General features: G+C 41.9%; 1 protein-coding gene across 7 annotated transcripts in view; it reads right to left on the minus strand.

Moving 5' to 3' along the window:
- The window catches only part of LOC149306264 (sorting nexin-29-like), a 152,861-nt gene that overhangs the window by 103,565 nt on the left and 34,155 nt on the right, over positions 1-15,141 (minus strand). For all 7 annotated transcript variants that reach the window (XR_016282501.1, XM_089540509.1, XM_089540511.1 and 4 more), the window contains 2 exons: positions 7,250-7,313; positions 6,096-6,224 (listed from right to left, as the gene is read on the minus strand). Coding sequence is in view for 6 of the 7 variants with exons in the window: in XM_089540509.1 (XP_089396635.1) it covers positions 6,096-6,224; positions 7,250-7,313 (193 nt within the window). In the remaining variant the exon portion in view is untranslated. The remainder of the gene's footprint in view (positions 1-6,095; positions 6,225-7,249; positions 7,314-15,141) is intronic.

The raw sequence follows: 15,141 nt of genomic DNA on the forward strand, positions 1-15,141 counted from the left end.
TTACTTGCCTCCTTCCCTGAATGCTTACCAGTGCAAGAAGGCACTATTCAAACTCCCTGCTTCCTTTAGGAGAAGCAGGAAGTCCCACTGCCCTGCTGCATCCAAAGCCTAAGGAATAAGGCACAGCCTCCTTTAAGCAGGAATGCCTAACTTCAGTCTGTTCTAATTGCCTAGCTGGACCAACTTTCAAGTTTCAGTGCCCTGTATATAGTCTGAAAACATCGAGCTCCACACTGACTTGTCCTTCTTCCCAGCCAGGACTCTTATTCTGCGTCACTCATTCTCTCCACAGGTCTCAGCTAGGAACGTGACAAAGGTGAAATTCAAATTCAGGACTGCATGATTTGTCCCAACTGCTTAGCTGGTGGAAAAGGCCATTATTCCAACTGAGCTTAATTTAAAAAAGAATCGACATAGCTGAACCACATCACTGATTTACTGCTACAGCAGATATTCAGCACAATACAGATTACCTAAAAGAGTTTTTCACACCAAAGTGGAGAAAATGTAACCGTATGTCTCTGATTGTTATTTGAGATTTAGTCCCAAAGCCTCAAAAGATACATTTCCTGCTGCACTGAGGATGACAGCTGACCTATTTGTATTAACAATGAATGATACTGCATATTTCCTGAGTGTTGGGAAAATTTCTGTGCTCTGCGGTAGCACTGGAACACTCCAGGAGAAATGACTACAGATGGAAGTTACTGCTACAGATATAAATCAGCAAAGGTGAATGGTGACAAGTGTTTGGAAACAACTGCAATATCAAACAGCAAGTGTGCAACAGGGTACACTAATGCATCAACAGGGCGACACCAAAAAGATACAGGGGGGAGCAAAAGAGACATCTGTTTTCAGGTACACTTATTTAGTGAGTCACTTATTAATCTTCACTAAAAGTCCTGTTTCTAAATAGTATAAACCTTAGATGAATAAGATGATCTATTCACATTTTTAGTATACTGAGAAAGAGCTTATGGGATGTAGGCTGCCACCTAATGTGGATTGTTCAAAAGGCTGAAAAAATACAAATGCCAGAATCCAAGAAAATAAGAGAAGATCAGACTTCTTTAGTTAAGCATCTATTAAACATGAAACAATAAAATATCTTATTTCACATTTTTGGTAAGGTACCCATGCATGTCTGCATGTTACCCATTTTAGCAGAAAGTGCAACAGAAGAATAAAATTGACGTCCAAATATGTCGAGACATCTGCCTTCCTTATCTACTTGCGCAGAATGAGTTTTGCCAGAGGATTTAGTAGTAGATTCAACCACCAAAGAATTAGGAGTAGGGTGGATGAACAGATAAGGTGCAGTGTCTGGTAGAACCCTGTACAAGCCTTCTAACTTTCTAGATGCAGGTGGCACAGATGAGGGCTTCAGTCAATAAAGGTTCATGACATCAGATAAAGAAGGGAAGAACAGCTGGTGAAACTGTACTGGTATCAACTATCTGAAAAACAGGGTCTCTTGGTGGTTTAGGAGCCACATCAACCTGGAGCCCTACAGCCCAAGGGAGAAGAAGAGGGAGTTTCTGGGTAGCCATTTTGAGTGGGTGAGTGTTTGAGTTTTTTTTAAAAAAAAACTCTTGGGAGAGAAACTTGCCTTCAGAACGAGCTAGCAGCCAGGAGATATCCATAAAATTATACCAGGAGTGCCTTCCTCCACATAATCCATTCCACACACTTAGGTACTTGGGAAAAATCTGTTGCATCATAAGAAGACCTGATTGGCTGTGGTGACCCAGAGAGATCACCACTATCTTTCTTTGCTGGAATCCTATCATCTCCCTCCATTGATTAAAAGGAATATGCTGATGTCTCTGTGTGATCTATTCTTGTGGATGCCTTCCTTTACAACGTATCTGGAGCCAACTGGTCTGAGACCAGATGCCCTGTTATGGGAGCAATCCCTGATCACCCACAGGTCACTCCTTCTATCACAAGTCCATTTTAATATTAAGTTGATATCAAATATAAGAGGGGTGGTTTTGGGGATCCAAAGGCAAGAGTGTAGTCCATCCTGGAAGAACCTAAAAAGAAGCATTGCCTTCTGCTGTCTCTGTCTCTATACTGTCTCTGCTGTGGCACTGCTTCTGTTTTTTTCCCTTCTGATAGGAAATGGTGGTGGTAATTTCCTCCTTGTCCATCCAGTGTTTAGGGTGTAAACAAACATTTATGCCTACCTGAATTTTGTAAATTCTTTGGCAAAGTTTTCCTTTGCTTCATCTTTTAGATCCTTTGTTACATGCCCCATAGGTTTTACCTTGACTTATCCATGGGTCATATAAAAATCCATAATTTTGGCCCCAAAACCTGCCTTTTACTTATACAAGAGGTCAACTTACAGTCAAGTATATATGGCACTTTTAAAAAAGCTTTTATAGGATCCCAACATTTTGGATAATTATCAGTCAGTGTGTAAAATTCCATTTGGGGGCAAGGTTCTAGAGCACATATTGGCCCCCCAGATACAAGGTTTTCTGGAGATGGATTATCTAGATCCATTTCAATATCCTTTCAGGCCTACGTATGGGACAGAGATAGCTTTGGTTGTCCTGGTGAAAGACTTACACCAAAAGCTAGATCGCCTACTGTATGATCACGAAAAAATAAGAAGCAGTATACTGAAGAACTACATAAAAGAGATGAAAGGATGACAGATTCATTCCAGGAAGAACTTTTTGTTGAGGAACCCATCATTTTAGAAAGGGAAACCAAAGCTGTACATTGCAGTAATAAATCACTAGGAACAGATGGCATACTAATAGAGCTGTTGGAAGCTGCAAACACAGCATACACTCACATTCTAATTAAAATCTGCCAACAAATAAGGAAAACCAAACAGTGACCCACAGACTGGAAATGTTCAGCATGTATTCCAATACTAAAGAAAGGGGATACCAGAGATTGTAGAAACCATCAGACTGTGGCACTGATCTCCCATCTAAGAAAAGTAATGCTCAAGATTTTACAAGAAAGGATTTTAACATATATGGAGTGAGAAACACCAAATGGCAAAGCTTGGTTCAGAAAAGGAAGAGCCACTAAGTATCACATTGAAAAAATATGTTGAATAAATGGAATGCACCAAAGAATTTCAGAAGAAAATCAATCTGTGCCTTGAAGAGTACTATGCAGTAATTACAGATTACTGCATAGATCACAAGAAACTATGGCGCGTTACAGACCGCCCAAAATGGGCGGTCTCGCGCCGCTGCCGGTTGCTGCGTCCGGGAACTGCAGCAGCCAAACCACGCAGTTCCCGGGCGCAGCAAGAAAGAAGCACCAAAATGGCGCTTCTTTCTGTGCCCCGGAAGTGGCGCCGCAAGGCGCGAGGCACACACTCGCGGCGTCACTTCTGCCGCACAACGTCCGGACGCTACGTGTCCATGACGTCAAAATGGCAGCGCCCATCTGTATAGGGCGCCACCATTTTGACGCACTCGTTACGCACAAGGGGCAAGGTGTGTCAGGAAGCGCTGCCCCTCGCGCGTAACGACGGCACCTCATGGGCCCGTCTGTAACACGCCTATGAGATGAGGCAGACAGGCAGGAACCAAGAAGATTCTTAACCATGATGGCCTTGCGTTAGAGGCTGGTATGATTCTCACTCACTGCTAAATTTAAACCCAGTCACCCTGGGAGCAGCAACCAAGCAGCTGGCCAAGCAGTGACCAAGAAGCCTCTTCCTCATGCTGGACTTGCGGCAAAAGCCAGCACAAGCTTCTCGGTCACCGCTCCATCAACTACTCGGTTGCTGCTCTCAAAGTTGGATGCAATAGGAGATGCTTCTCCCTGGTGAGGAACGATTATCAATCCTTCTTTGCCAAGGTGGAAAGAGTACAGCCAGCTTCTCACTGTTCTCTCTGGCAAGGAAAGAGTATCAATCCAAGTGAGGTGAAAGACTGTTTTGAATAATCAACCCCAGATATTTCTCCCACTCCTTCCCAGAGACATGCCTTTCCCACACAGCTTCAAGTCATCCCCAACCTCCACAAACTGTTTCTTCTGCTACCTCTTCTCTCAGCCTGTCCAAAGAAAGAAAGCAGGAGCAGCACTGCAGCCTCCCAACCTGACATCCAAGTTCCAGCAAAGCTCACAAATCATATCCAGGGTCCCAAATATGACAGCTCCTTTTTTCTGCTGCTTCTCTCCCACCACCACACACTAACCTCCTCATCCTCACCATAGTACTAAAGGCCTCTGGTAACCTTTGCCTTTCTTGCAAGCCAATAAAGATCCCTTCTGCCACTCCTTTTTCTCTCACTGGCCTCCTAGATCTTTCCAGCAGCCCCAATGAGGTGGTACCACCCACTTTAGGAATCACTATTTTGGGGATATCCAAATCCAACAATTGACTTCTTATCTATCAGTGAAGGTCTATCTTCTTTCTCATATGTAGGATCATCTGAAGCGACATTCTGTTCCTGCTAAGAAAAACAGACACACATATGTGTCTTTTTTTCATATATAAAGCCCAAATGCTTCTTAATGCGTGAATTTGTTGCTTAACAGTATGCATTAAAGTATCTTTAATGTGTAACTTAAGATGCTGGCTTTGCACTATTGTTTTTGCACTTACAAACACAGATCTAAAATCTGTTGAAGACCTCTGAAACTTTACCCCAGGTTAAAAAAAATGCAAGGGTAACAAGTAACAAAGACTGCTCTGCCACAAAAGGATGTACTGTATAAATATGATATAAGCCACAAAATCATAGATCATTTGGAGAGAAGAAAAGATGGGAGAGAAGAGTGGTATACCTCTCAACTGTGGTCTAACTCCAACTCCCTCTTAATTTATACCATTTTTCCCAAATTTGGGGACAGGAGCTCCCTTTGATGCTGTACACAACAACGAATTAGAACAACATAGATGTGTATTTGGTAATGAAGGCGCGTTACAGACCGCCAAAAAGCGGTGCCCTGCACCCACCCCTTTCCCCGCCAGATTGGGGCCTCAGTGGTCAGAGCGGCAGCCGCTGAGGCCCCGATCCGCCGCTTTCCAGGCCGCGGGGAAGCAGCAAAAGGCCACTTCCCTGAGGCCTGGAAAGGGGTGTCCTTGGGGCTTCAAGCCCCAAGGACACCCCGCGGTGGCGGGGAGGAGGAGAAAGGAGCCGCTTGGCCCCTTTCTCCTCTGCGTCGCTGGGCACAGCCATCTAACCCAGTGACGCAAACCTGGAAGGAGCTCCGAAACGGAGCTCCTTCCGGGGCCGCGGAAAGGGCGCACTAAGCCATTTAGAGGCGGCGCGGTCATGACATAGTAATGGCGGTGGCTGTGTGGAACGTCCGCCGCCATTTTGTGCGTGCTCTGCGCATCCTAGGGTTGGGGGCGTCCGGAAAGAACGCCCCTTTCTAACCCTAGCACGTCTGTAATGGGCCCATATCTCCAAAAGATGACATCAAAAACCAGGGAGAACACATTATAGGAGAAGAGATTGGAATCAAGAGAAGCAACAACCAGTTGCAAATTAACAGTGTAAATCAGGAAAGAGGGAGCTATGGCTTTGGCCAGCCTGGTCAATGGTGAGGCATAATGGAGGTACAAGATCATCAGTATCTGGACGGCCAAAAAATCCTCAATCCTGATGTAGAGCGCATTGCAACCCCTTTCTTTGCAAAAGAATCAGTAGCGTTCACTGGTTGTTGCCACACTTGAGATGCTTTCTGGTGGCATTAAAAACTTAGTGATCAGAAATAAAACTGAAGACCCTGACAGAAAACTGAGATCTAAAAATATGTCAGAAGCTGAATCCAGACAATCTAGAAGCAAGAACAGACAGCCATGACTATAACCAATATAATATACAGACGAGATGGGCAAGCTGTGGTCCTCCAGAGACTGTACCTCTCATAATTCCTAACCACAGGTTATTCTTACTTGGGCTGGCAGGTGTTGCAGTCCACAAAGACTTGGAAGACTAAAGATTCCCCACCTCTGATATACAGTCACTTGCCAGGCACAGAATGAACACTGAATAGCTTCTTAGACACATCTAAGTCTTGGGTAGAGAATATCCCCAAGGAAGGACCATTATGAGCCTTCCTTGAAATCAGTTAATCTGCCACCTTATCCACTCCCCTACCTTGCCAAGGCCTGGATCTTCACTGTGTAGAGCTCCTCTTGCTCTAAAACTTTCTTCTTCAAGTTGTCAATTTCTTGACGTAGTACTGCAGAATGCTCCATCTCACCATCAAGCAGATTCCTCAAGGAACTGAGAAGAGAGAATGTAGCTTTGTTGACAGAGACCTGACCATTCTCATACATACCAACTCTTAAAGTGAATAGATCCAAGTACAGTGGGCCCTCCCCTTACACGGGGGATCCGTTCTGGATCCCCCCACTAAGGGGAAATCCATGTATGCTCACATCCCATTGGAAACAATGGGGCATGTGTACACAGTGGCGTGGCTACCACTGGAAGCCACATATAGTGTGTATGTGTATGGCGCAGGTACACTGTATACCACAATGGGATTGATAGTCTTGCAGGTTGAGGTTTTGCAATATGATACAGGTGTTTCAAGCTACTGAAGGGTGAAGATAATAAATCTGCCTAACAGAATTCCATTCCTTGAGGTGAGAATCTCTTCTGGGTAGAATTCTTGTACAGATTTTATTAGGACCATATACATATACATATACATATACATATACATATACATATACATATGGTGTCAATTGTAGTTATTGTAATTTCTGCCTTTTTGTAAACTGCTTTGAGTCTCAGTCTGGGAGAAAGGTAGGATAAAAATAAAGTGATGCATGGATAGATGAAAGAAACCACCACACAATCACAGAATCATAGACTGCATCAGCATTACAGAAATAATCCAGTTTGACACCACTTTAACTGCCATGGTTCAATGTTATGGAATTCCGGGAATTATAGTTTTGTGGTTGTAGTTTTCTGGAAATTGTAGTTTAACTTTTGTATATTTCTATGTAATTTTATACTGTCTTAGATGATTTTAACTATTTTAAAGTTTATTCTAATTTTAAAAAAATGTTTTATCTGTGAGCCACCTTGGGTCCCTTCTGGAAGAATGGATACATACAAATGAAATAAATAAAATAGTTTTATGACATATTTATCCTTCACTGAGCGCTCTGGTGCCACAACAAATTACAGTAGCTACTCCTCCTAATTTGTGTCATCTGCAAATTTGACAAACATGCCCTCTATTCTTTCATCCAAGTCAATGATAAAGATGCATGATTCTGAATGTCTCTTTTTACCTATTCTGCTCTTCCAGTTCGTGTTTTCTGTTCATCATGGCCATACTGGCTTGCCGAAGTTCAGCTGAGGAAGAGAAGAAGGAAAAGGGGGAAAGCAGACAAAGCTGATCTATATTTTTTCTCCAATACTTAGGCATCAAATACAGAAGCGCTCTCATTCATGCCACATAAGAAGATGCAGTTGTATGGTGGTTGCTTTTCTTTCTTTCTTTCTTTTTTGGTTGTTTTGAAATTGAAATGAAAGCATACACTTACTTCAGTTACCATGTTGACTGAAAAATGAGGCCCTGTTGGATTGCTGGATTATCCCCCTAGGCACTATGGCCTGTAGTGAAGGATGATAAGAGTTTCAGTCCAATATCTGGAGCACCATACATTCCCTGCTATATACCAACACATATTTGGCATTGACTGGTTGATTAATTGACTGATTGATTTTATGCAATTTATTTCTTCCCTCTTGGCCTACTGGGGCCCCTGAGGAAATACATAATTGATAAAAAAAACACTTTTAAAAGCATTAAATGAACAACTAAACATCAGTTAAAAACAGTCCAAGCAGCTCCAGACAAACAGTTTAAAAAAAAAAAACAGCCAGAGTTGACATTCTTATTTTTAATAACCAAAGCTATGTTTTTGTACAGATTTCACTGTCCTCTGGAAACGGAAATAGCCAATGTGATCTCCCTTGGGAGATGTTCCACATTAAAGGTGTTGCTGCAGGGAAAGCCTTTTGGCATGAAGTCACCAGCCTAGCCTCACAGTGTAATTGCAATGCTCTGTCTCTAACTCAATAAACACACTTCATGGATGAAATCAGAAAAGGTTTATTGGTAAGATCAGCACAATAGCACATCTTTTGCCAGATAGAAAACTAAGTTTCACTTCTATAGCTCCTCTGGATTCATCTCCATCCTCTTCTTCAACGTTCATAGAATCAAAGACTTGGGAGAGACCATAAGCCCCTGTCAAGCCAGAATACACAATCAAAGTACCCCTGACAGATGGCCAGCCAGTCTCTGTCTAAAAACCTGCAAAGAAGGAGACTCCACCACACTCCAAGAGAGTGTGTTTCACTGTCAAACAGCTTTACTGTTAGAAGTTCTTCCTAAAGTTTAGGTGGAATCTCTTTTCCAGTAGTTTGAACCCATTGCTCCAGGCTCTATTCTCTGGAGATGCAAAAAACATTGCTCCATTTTCAGTATGACATCCCTTCAACTATTTAAACAGGACTTCATACCACCTCTTAACCTTCTCTTGTCCATGCTAAATATACCCAGCTCCCTAGAGGTTGTTCCTCATAGGGCATGATTTCCAGACCTTTCACCATTTTGGTTGCCTCATCTGGACACTCTCCAGCTTATCAACATCCTTTTTGAAGTGTGGTGCCCAGAAATGGATGCAGTATCCCAGGTGAGGCTTGACCAAAGCATAATAGAGTGGCACTATTCCTTCCCTTGATCTAGACACTATGCTTCCATTGAAGCAGCCTAGAATTTCACTGACTTTTTTGGCTGCCACATCACACTATTCATTCATGTTCATATTCCTGAAAACTGAAACCATGGTTCAAGAAGCCAAATCTTTCCTGGCACCATTTATGGAGCCAGTGTTTGATCTATATTATTTCTCTCCTTTCCTGGGTCATGCCCTTCAACTGGGAGAAAATATGAAATGACAACCTGTGCATCCAGGTTCTTCAGCTTCCTCATAATCTATTATAATATTCCACATTACCACACTAAAGTTTTATAGTGCTATTACTCCACTTTTACTGCTCTGCCTGCCTCCTGTTGCATTCTGAGGCTTGTAGTTCAGTCAGGCCTAAGAGCTCTATGACTGAGAAATCTAAATGCCTCTCCCTTAACTGCAAATCCCAGAATGCAACAGAAGGGAGCCACAACAGTAAAAGTGGAATAGCACCACTATAAGTGTAGTGTGGTACTCTAGATTCTGCAGGCTATACCTTGCAGCGTCATTGGTTCCCACATGAACCAAAAGGAAAGGGTAATGGTCAGTGGGCTTGACAAGTCTTGTCAGCCTCTCTGTTACATTGTGGATTTTTGCCCCACAAAGACAGCACATCTCTCAAGACACCTTGTCAGGCCCACAAACTACTGGTTCTCTACTCCTCAGCAAGGTCCCCTACCACCACCACAAGCCTCCTCTGAGATTTGGAAGAGTGTGTGCTGAAACTTCCAAGATCTCATGCACATGCTCTGAGGCTTGACACTCCTGCTCTTCTTGCTGGTCCTAGTCATCACTGATAAGGCATAGGACTTCAAATCAATTCTGCAGCTCCAAACTCCCTTTCGCACAAAATGCTAGGCAGCTATAGGTTCTTGGTCAGGGGTAGGCAACCTTTTTGAGCCGGGGGCCGGGTTGCTGTCCCTCAGACAACTGGGGGGCCGAAGCCAAAAAATAAATAATTAAATATTTTTTTAAAATAAATAAATAAATAAACCGGGACAAATGTAGGACAACATTTTCAAATGGTGGACACTTTTTTAAAAAAAGTGGAGGACACGCACAAAAATTTGCTGATTTTTAAAAAAATGTTAATATAAATGCATGTTTCTGAGGCGTCTACAAATAATAATAATAATAATAATAATAATAATAATAATGTTTATTTCTAGCCCGCTTTTCCAGAGATCAAAGTGGGCCCCGGCGGCAATCGGCAGCAGGACCAGGCTGGGGCCGGTCCCAAGTCCTCGCCGGGCCGCATCCGGCCCGCGGGCCACAGGTTGCCTACCCCTGTTCTTGGTTAACATACAACAATAATCCACAGCTGCTCATCTCCTCCTGACATGCTCATGCTCCCAACAAGGCTCCAGTATGGCTAAACTTTAATATGGCAGTTATGATACTTTAATACTTTAATACTGTCAGTTACTCTAACAGTAATGGGACACAGGAAGAAAAGACATATCCAATGAGTCTCAGAACCTCTCCATGGCAATTAATTAACTTAAAATATTGTCCATTGATAGGCAAGGCTTAAATAAAGATAGTTTGCCATCACCTCTTGAGAATGAGCTGTTAAGTTAAATGATCTCCCAATATATACTCAGACACACATTGATCCAGGAAATATCTCAGATAACTGGAAAATCCATGTTGGAAAATGGCTCCTATCCACCATGAATTTGATTTTTTCTCCCACTTTCTGTGTCCAACATGTCTCATGCATTTACACTTGAAATTCAAAACATGTCAATGCTTTGCTCTAATCCACAGCTTGCTAAAGTTTGGACTACAATTTTCTGAATCCCAAGCCAGCAATAGCCATGCTGTCTACGGGATTCTGGGAACTGCAATCCAAAAAAGTAACTTTCCCATGTTCCTTTACAGCTCCATACTGGCCCCATCTCTCTCTTGCTGAAATCCTTGATGGAGAGCTCAGTATTTTCATATTGTTGCTGTTGAGGTATGCTTTCAAGTGGTCTATAGCTAAAGACAACACTAAAGCATGGGGTAATCGTGGCAAGATTTGTTCAGAGGGGGGTTGCCACTGCCATCCTCTGAGTTTGAGAGAACATGACTTGGCCAAGATCACCCAGAGGTTTCCATGGCTGAGCAGACATTCAAACCCTGGTCTCCAGAGTCATAGTCCAATGCTCAAACTCTGGTCTTCCATTTGTATATTCAGACATATAATTCAATTAGGGTAAATACACATGTTGCTTGTTCTCTCACTTATAGGTGAGAAATGGCACACCTGAAAGAACCAGAACCATGTAACAGAGTCATCTCCATGTTGCTGAAAAAACTAAGCCTAGGATTGGAAAGGCTCCACTGAACAGATTCTGTCAGCTGAACTTATGTTATTAAATTGTGGCTATTTATCTTAATCACAAAACAGAAGAGCTGCTATGCTTCTAGAGAGCAAAAGTTCTCTGAGATGCATTAAAATGCATCCAAACGTGGAGGGAAAAGATGCTTTCAAGATATGACAAGAAAAGAAATTAGTAGAACAAAGTTCACTTTTAATCTACATATGTATGCAGATTATGCTAAAGAGATTCCTTGAAACATTTTATAACCTTTTAAAACACCCTGCAAGTTGACACTGTTAGAGTTTTTATGACTGTACTGTATTATTGTATTGTATTTTATCGCTGTGCTGGCTGTGTGCCGTAATAAATGAAATAATCTACATATGTCATAACCACTGCCTTCAAAAACACTGCTGTAAAAATCCACCTGTCTTGTGGCTTTTATTAACACAGTATGCTTATATTCTACACCCGTTACATGTTTATAGAACTGAGTTGCTATGCAACATGCTGGTAGTCTCTATTCAGAAGCCATCCTCTAGCAACCAAAGGGCAGAAAATTGTCCATTAAAAAGCAATACTTAGCAAAAATGTTAAGACTCACATTTCACCATGCAGTATTCCATTAACACTTTTAAGGCCTAACCATAACTGTTCTTTAAAAAAAAAAAAAGGAAAAAGGAGAGCCTCAAATTTAGGCATAGGCAAAACCTGTTCTAGAACCCAGTGGTTGCAAGTTAAATCAAAGTATCTTCAAGCAAGGCTGGAAAAACCTCATTCCAGGACACTGAAGACTAATTTGACAACGAGAATAGACAATTCTGAACTAGACAATCTGAAGCTAGATGGTTTATCTAACATTAATGCTTTAAACATCAAGTCCAGCCTGAGGAGGGGGTTCATTTCTTTCAATATCTATACGCAACCAACATAACCACTAAAGTCAGAATCATCCAAGCCATCATATTTCCCACCATTCTGTATGCATGTGAAACTTTTCCAGTGAAAAAGCAGACAGGAAGAATATCAACTCATATGAGATGTGGTGCTGAAGAAGAGTGCTGAGGATACTGTGGACAGCCGAGAGGACAAACAAATGGGTCCTTGAATAGATCAAGCCTGAAATCTCCTGGAAGCCAAGATGTCATTGGAGGCTGTCATACTTTGGCCACATCATGAGAAGGTACAACCCATTAGAAAATACAATAATGCGAGAAAAGGTAGAGGAAAGTACCGTAGAAAGAGAGGTGGACCATATGCCAGATAGATAGACTCAATCAGGGAGGTCATGGGCATGGATTTGCATGAACTAAGTGGAGCAATGGATGACAGGAGGGCCTGGAGATGAGGTCTCATCTACAGGGTGGCCATGAGTCAGAATCAACTCAAGGACAGTTAACAACTGCAACAAACCCAACCAATTCTACAGCTAAATGTGTCCAACACAGCTTACAGAAAAAGCAGATGGAAAGCAGTTAGGCCAATAAAAACTAAGGCCAGAACCCTGTTGGTACATTACATTAGTATCTGCACTTTTTCCAGAGTCACACAGAGACAATGAGGGAAGGCAGACAGAATCTGCCAGCCCTATTTTTCTAATGCGTGCTTTTCTTGACAACCACAATGCCTGCAGCCTTTTCCCTCAAGCCTCCACCATCTATGCCACCATAGTTGTCAGAACAGCAGAGTTTTAAATGCAATTCATTTAGACAGATGAGCACAAAAGAGGATTCCAAAACTGGTGGTTTACCTATTCTGGGTAAAGAAGTCCAAAATTTAATGCATGATAACAAATATGCCAGATGGTATGTCTGGAAAAGTCTGGAAAAGCAAACCCATCTACTTTAATCAGAAGTGACATCCTTTTCAATAATACTCTGGGAGGAGAGGAACCCTCCTAAATAACTGAAGTCCCCAGTAACTACTAATTTTTGAATCTTGTAAATTTCTGATATGCTTCAGAAAAGCATCATTGATCAGATCTTCTTGGTTTGGTGGCCTGTAGTAAACCCTTACCTCAATGGTTTTATTTATTTCTCTGTTCTTTGAAGTGTCATTGGTGTTCACATGAAGAGAGTACTGATATGTGTTTTTGATGAGCTTCTGCAAATTGTCAGCAGCTTCCTGGATACATGCACTAGGGAGACAGCACATTTCTCAAATCGTCTTGTCAGGCTGGACAATGAATCCCCATCTCTTGAGCAATGAATTCCCTACCACCACCACAACCTTTTTCTTCTTGCTATAGTTTTGTTATATTGGCTCCTTCCTTGGCAGGCAACATTTCTTGTTACTGGTCTCCTGTTTGTGCATCTTCACCACCATTATACTCAGGAAGATGTAGGAAGTGATTGCTGGAGCAGTTCTGAATCCCTCGTGTATGATCTGGTCTAGACCTCCGAGAGAAGCACTCCAACTGGCAGCACAACAAATTAAAATATCCAGAATTGCTGTTGATTGCACTTCTACCTCCCTAGCTGAGCTCTCCCATTAATAATAATAATAATAATAATAATAATAATAATAATTTATATTTCCCTGCCTCTCCCTGCGGATCGAGGCGGGGTTACAGCCTGATAAAAACATACAAATACAATCAATAAAATCCAATACAGTACATTGACCTTCCGAAGGTGCAGTATTTCAGCCTATGCCTTTTAGGGTGTTCAAGGTTTCTTTCACATCTGAACAGATCATTTTTCTTTGTCAGGACTTAACATACTCACATTTGTTCTTATTATGTTGTTGATATCCACCACAGGGTATAAAGAAACATTAAGAGGAATGGAACAACCCAGTTTCCTATCATCTAAACACCTCATAACCTGGCAAACCGAACTAATCAGATCCACATCCACATCCAGATCCAAAGCTTTAGCTCAGATTAGTTAGCTTTGGGCCCCATACATGCTAGGGATATGCATAAGGACTGGAGTGTGGTTTTGACATGGCATCCGGACTCTTAGGACACATGCATCATTTAAATAGCATACCTCCAATGTGACCCGAAACAGCTTTATTTTGGCCTGTCTGTACAGGGCCTTTAGTTAATTGCATGCCATCAGTATAAACTATTCTGCTCTTTAATGTACTACTCAATATGATCTCATCTTGACTGCTGGTCCCTTGTACCTCACTTAACCTGGGACTCTCATTTTCTGATTTTCTATTAACATCACAAGACTGTAAGTCTTTCAAGTAACTGCACAAGAGACCCGCCTTTTAAGTAATTCCAATTATGATTTATTTGGTAAAGCCTAAAAGGAATTGAGGAGGGCAAACTCCTCTGTCAGAAACAGGTCATCTCTACTCTGAACCAACTGATAAGATTCAGAGATTAGAGTATCTGAGGGCGGAGAATCATGCAACTGTCTTAAATCTGAAAAATTACCAGTATTTGGTGACTTTGCCTGCTGATTAGTATTAACAGACTTTGCTGGAAATTTGCATATATGGAGGGAGGTATATGACTTTCAAAAAATCTTGTTAAGACTAATCCATTCTTTAAAAAAAATTATTTGTCCTAAAAATAAAACAAGCTATATTCTGGTCCCTGAAAAAAACAATCACATATACATTCAGGCTGTCATTATGCAAATGATCTATGCGCACGATACCAGTAGGAGACAGCGCATCTGGCAGAACCCCATTGAAAATACATAGGAAATGTGTGAGGCATTCTGACTGGTCCAGAAAATCCCTTGGTTTAGGATAATTCATAAACACCAACTTATGAGGGATGAGCACCAGATTCCAAATAGATCTTAAAGCACAGCTTGACTGCAGCTCTGCAGAGTTGCAGGCAAGGGGCTGCAGACAGAGTGCAAAGTTGCAGGCAGGTTTTCGAATCATAGAATCACAGAGTTGAAAGAGACCACAAGACCATTTCAACTCTTGTCATGCAGAAACAGACAAACAAGACACTCCAGCCTGTTAAAAAACTTCCAAAAAAGGAGATCCCACCACACTCCAAGACAGCATGTTTCACTGTCAAACAGCTCTTACCCATCAGGAAGTTCTTCCTAATGTTAGGTGATCTCTTTTTCTGTAGTTTGAATCCATGGCTCCATGTCCTAGCCCAGTGGTGGTGAACCTCTGGCACATGTGCCAGAG

Source organism: Sceloporus occidentalis, unplaced genomic scaffold (genome assembly GCF_023333645.1).
Source record: "Sceloporus occidentalis isolate IW3139 unplaced genomic scaffold, rSceOcc1.0.p SCAF_10, whole genome shotgun sequence".
Classification (NCBI taxonomy): Eukaryota; Metazoa; Chordata; class Lepidosauria; order Squamata; family Phrynosomatidae; genus Sceloporus; species Sceloporus occidentalis.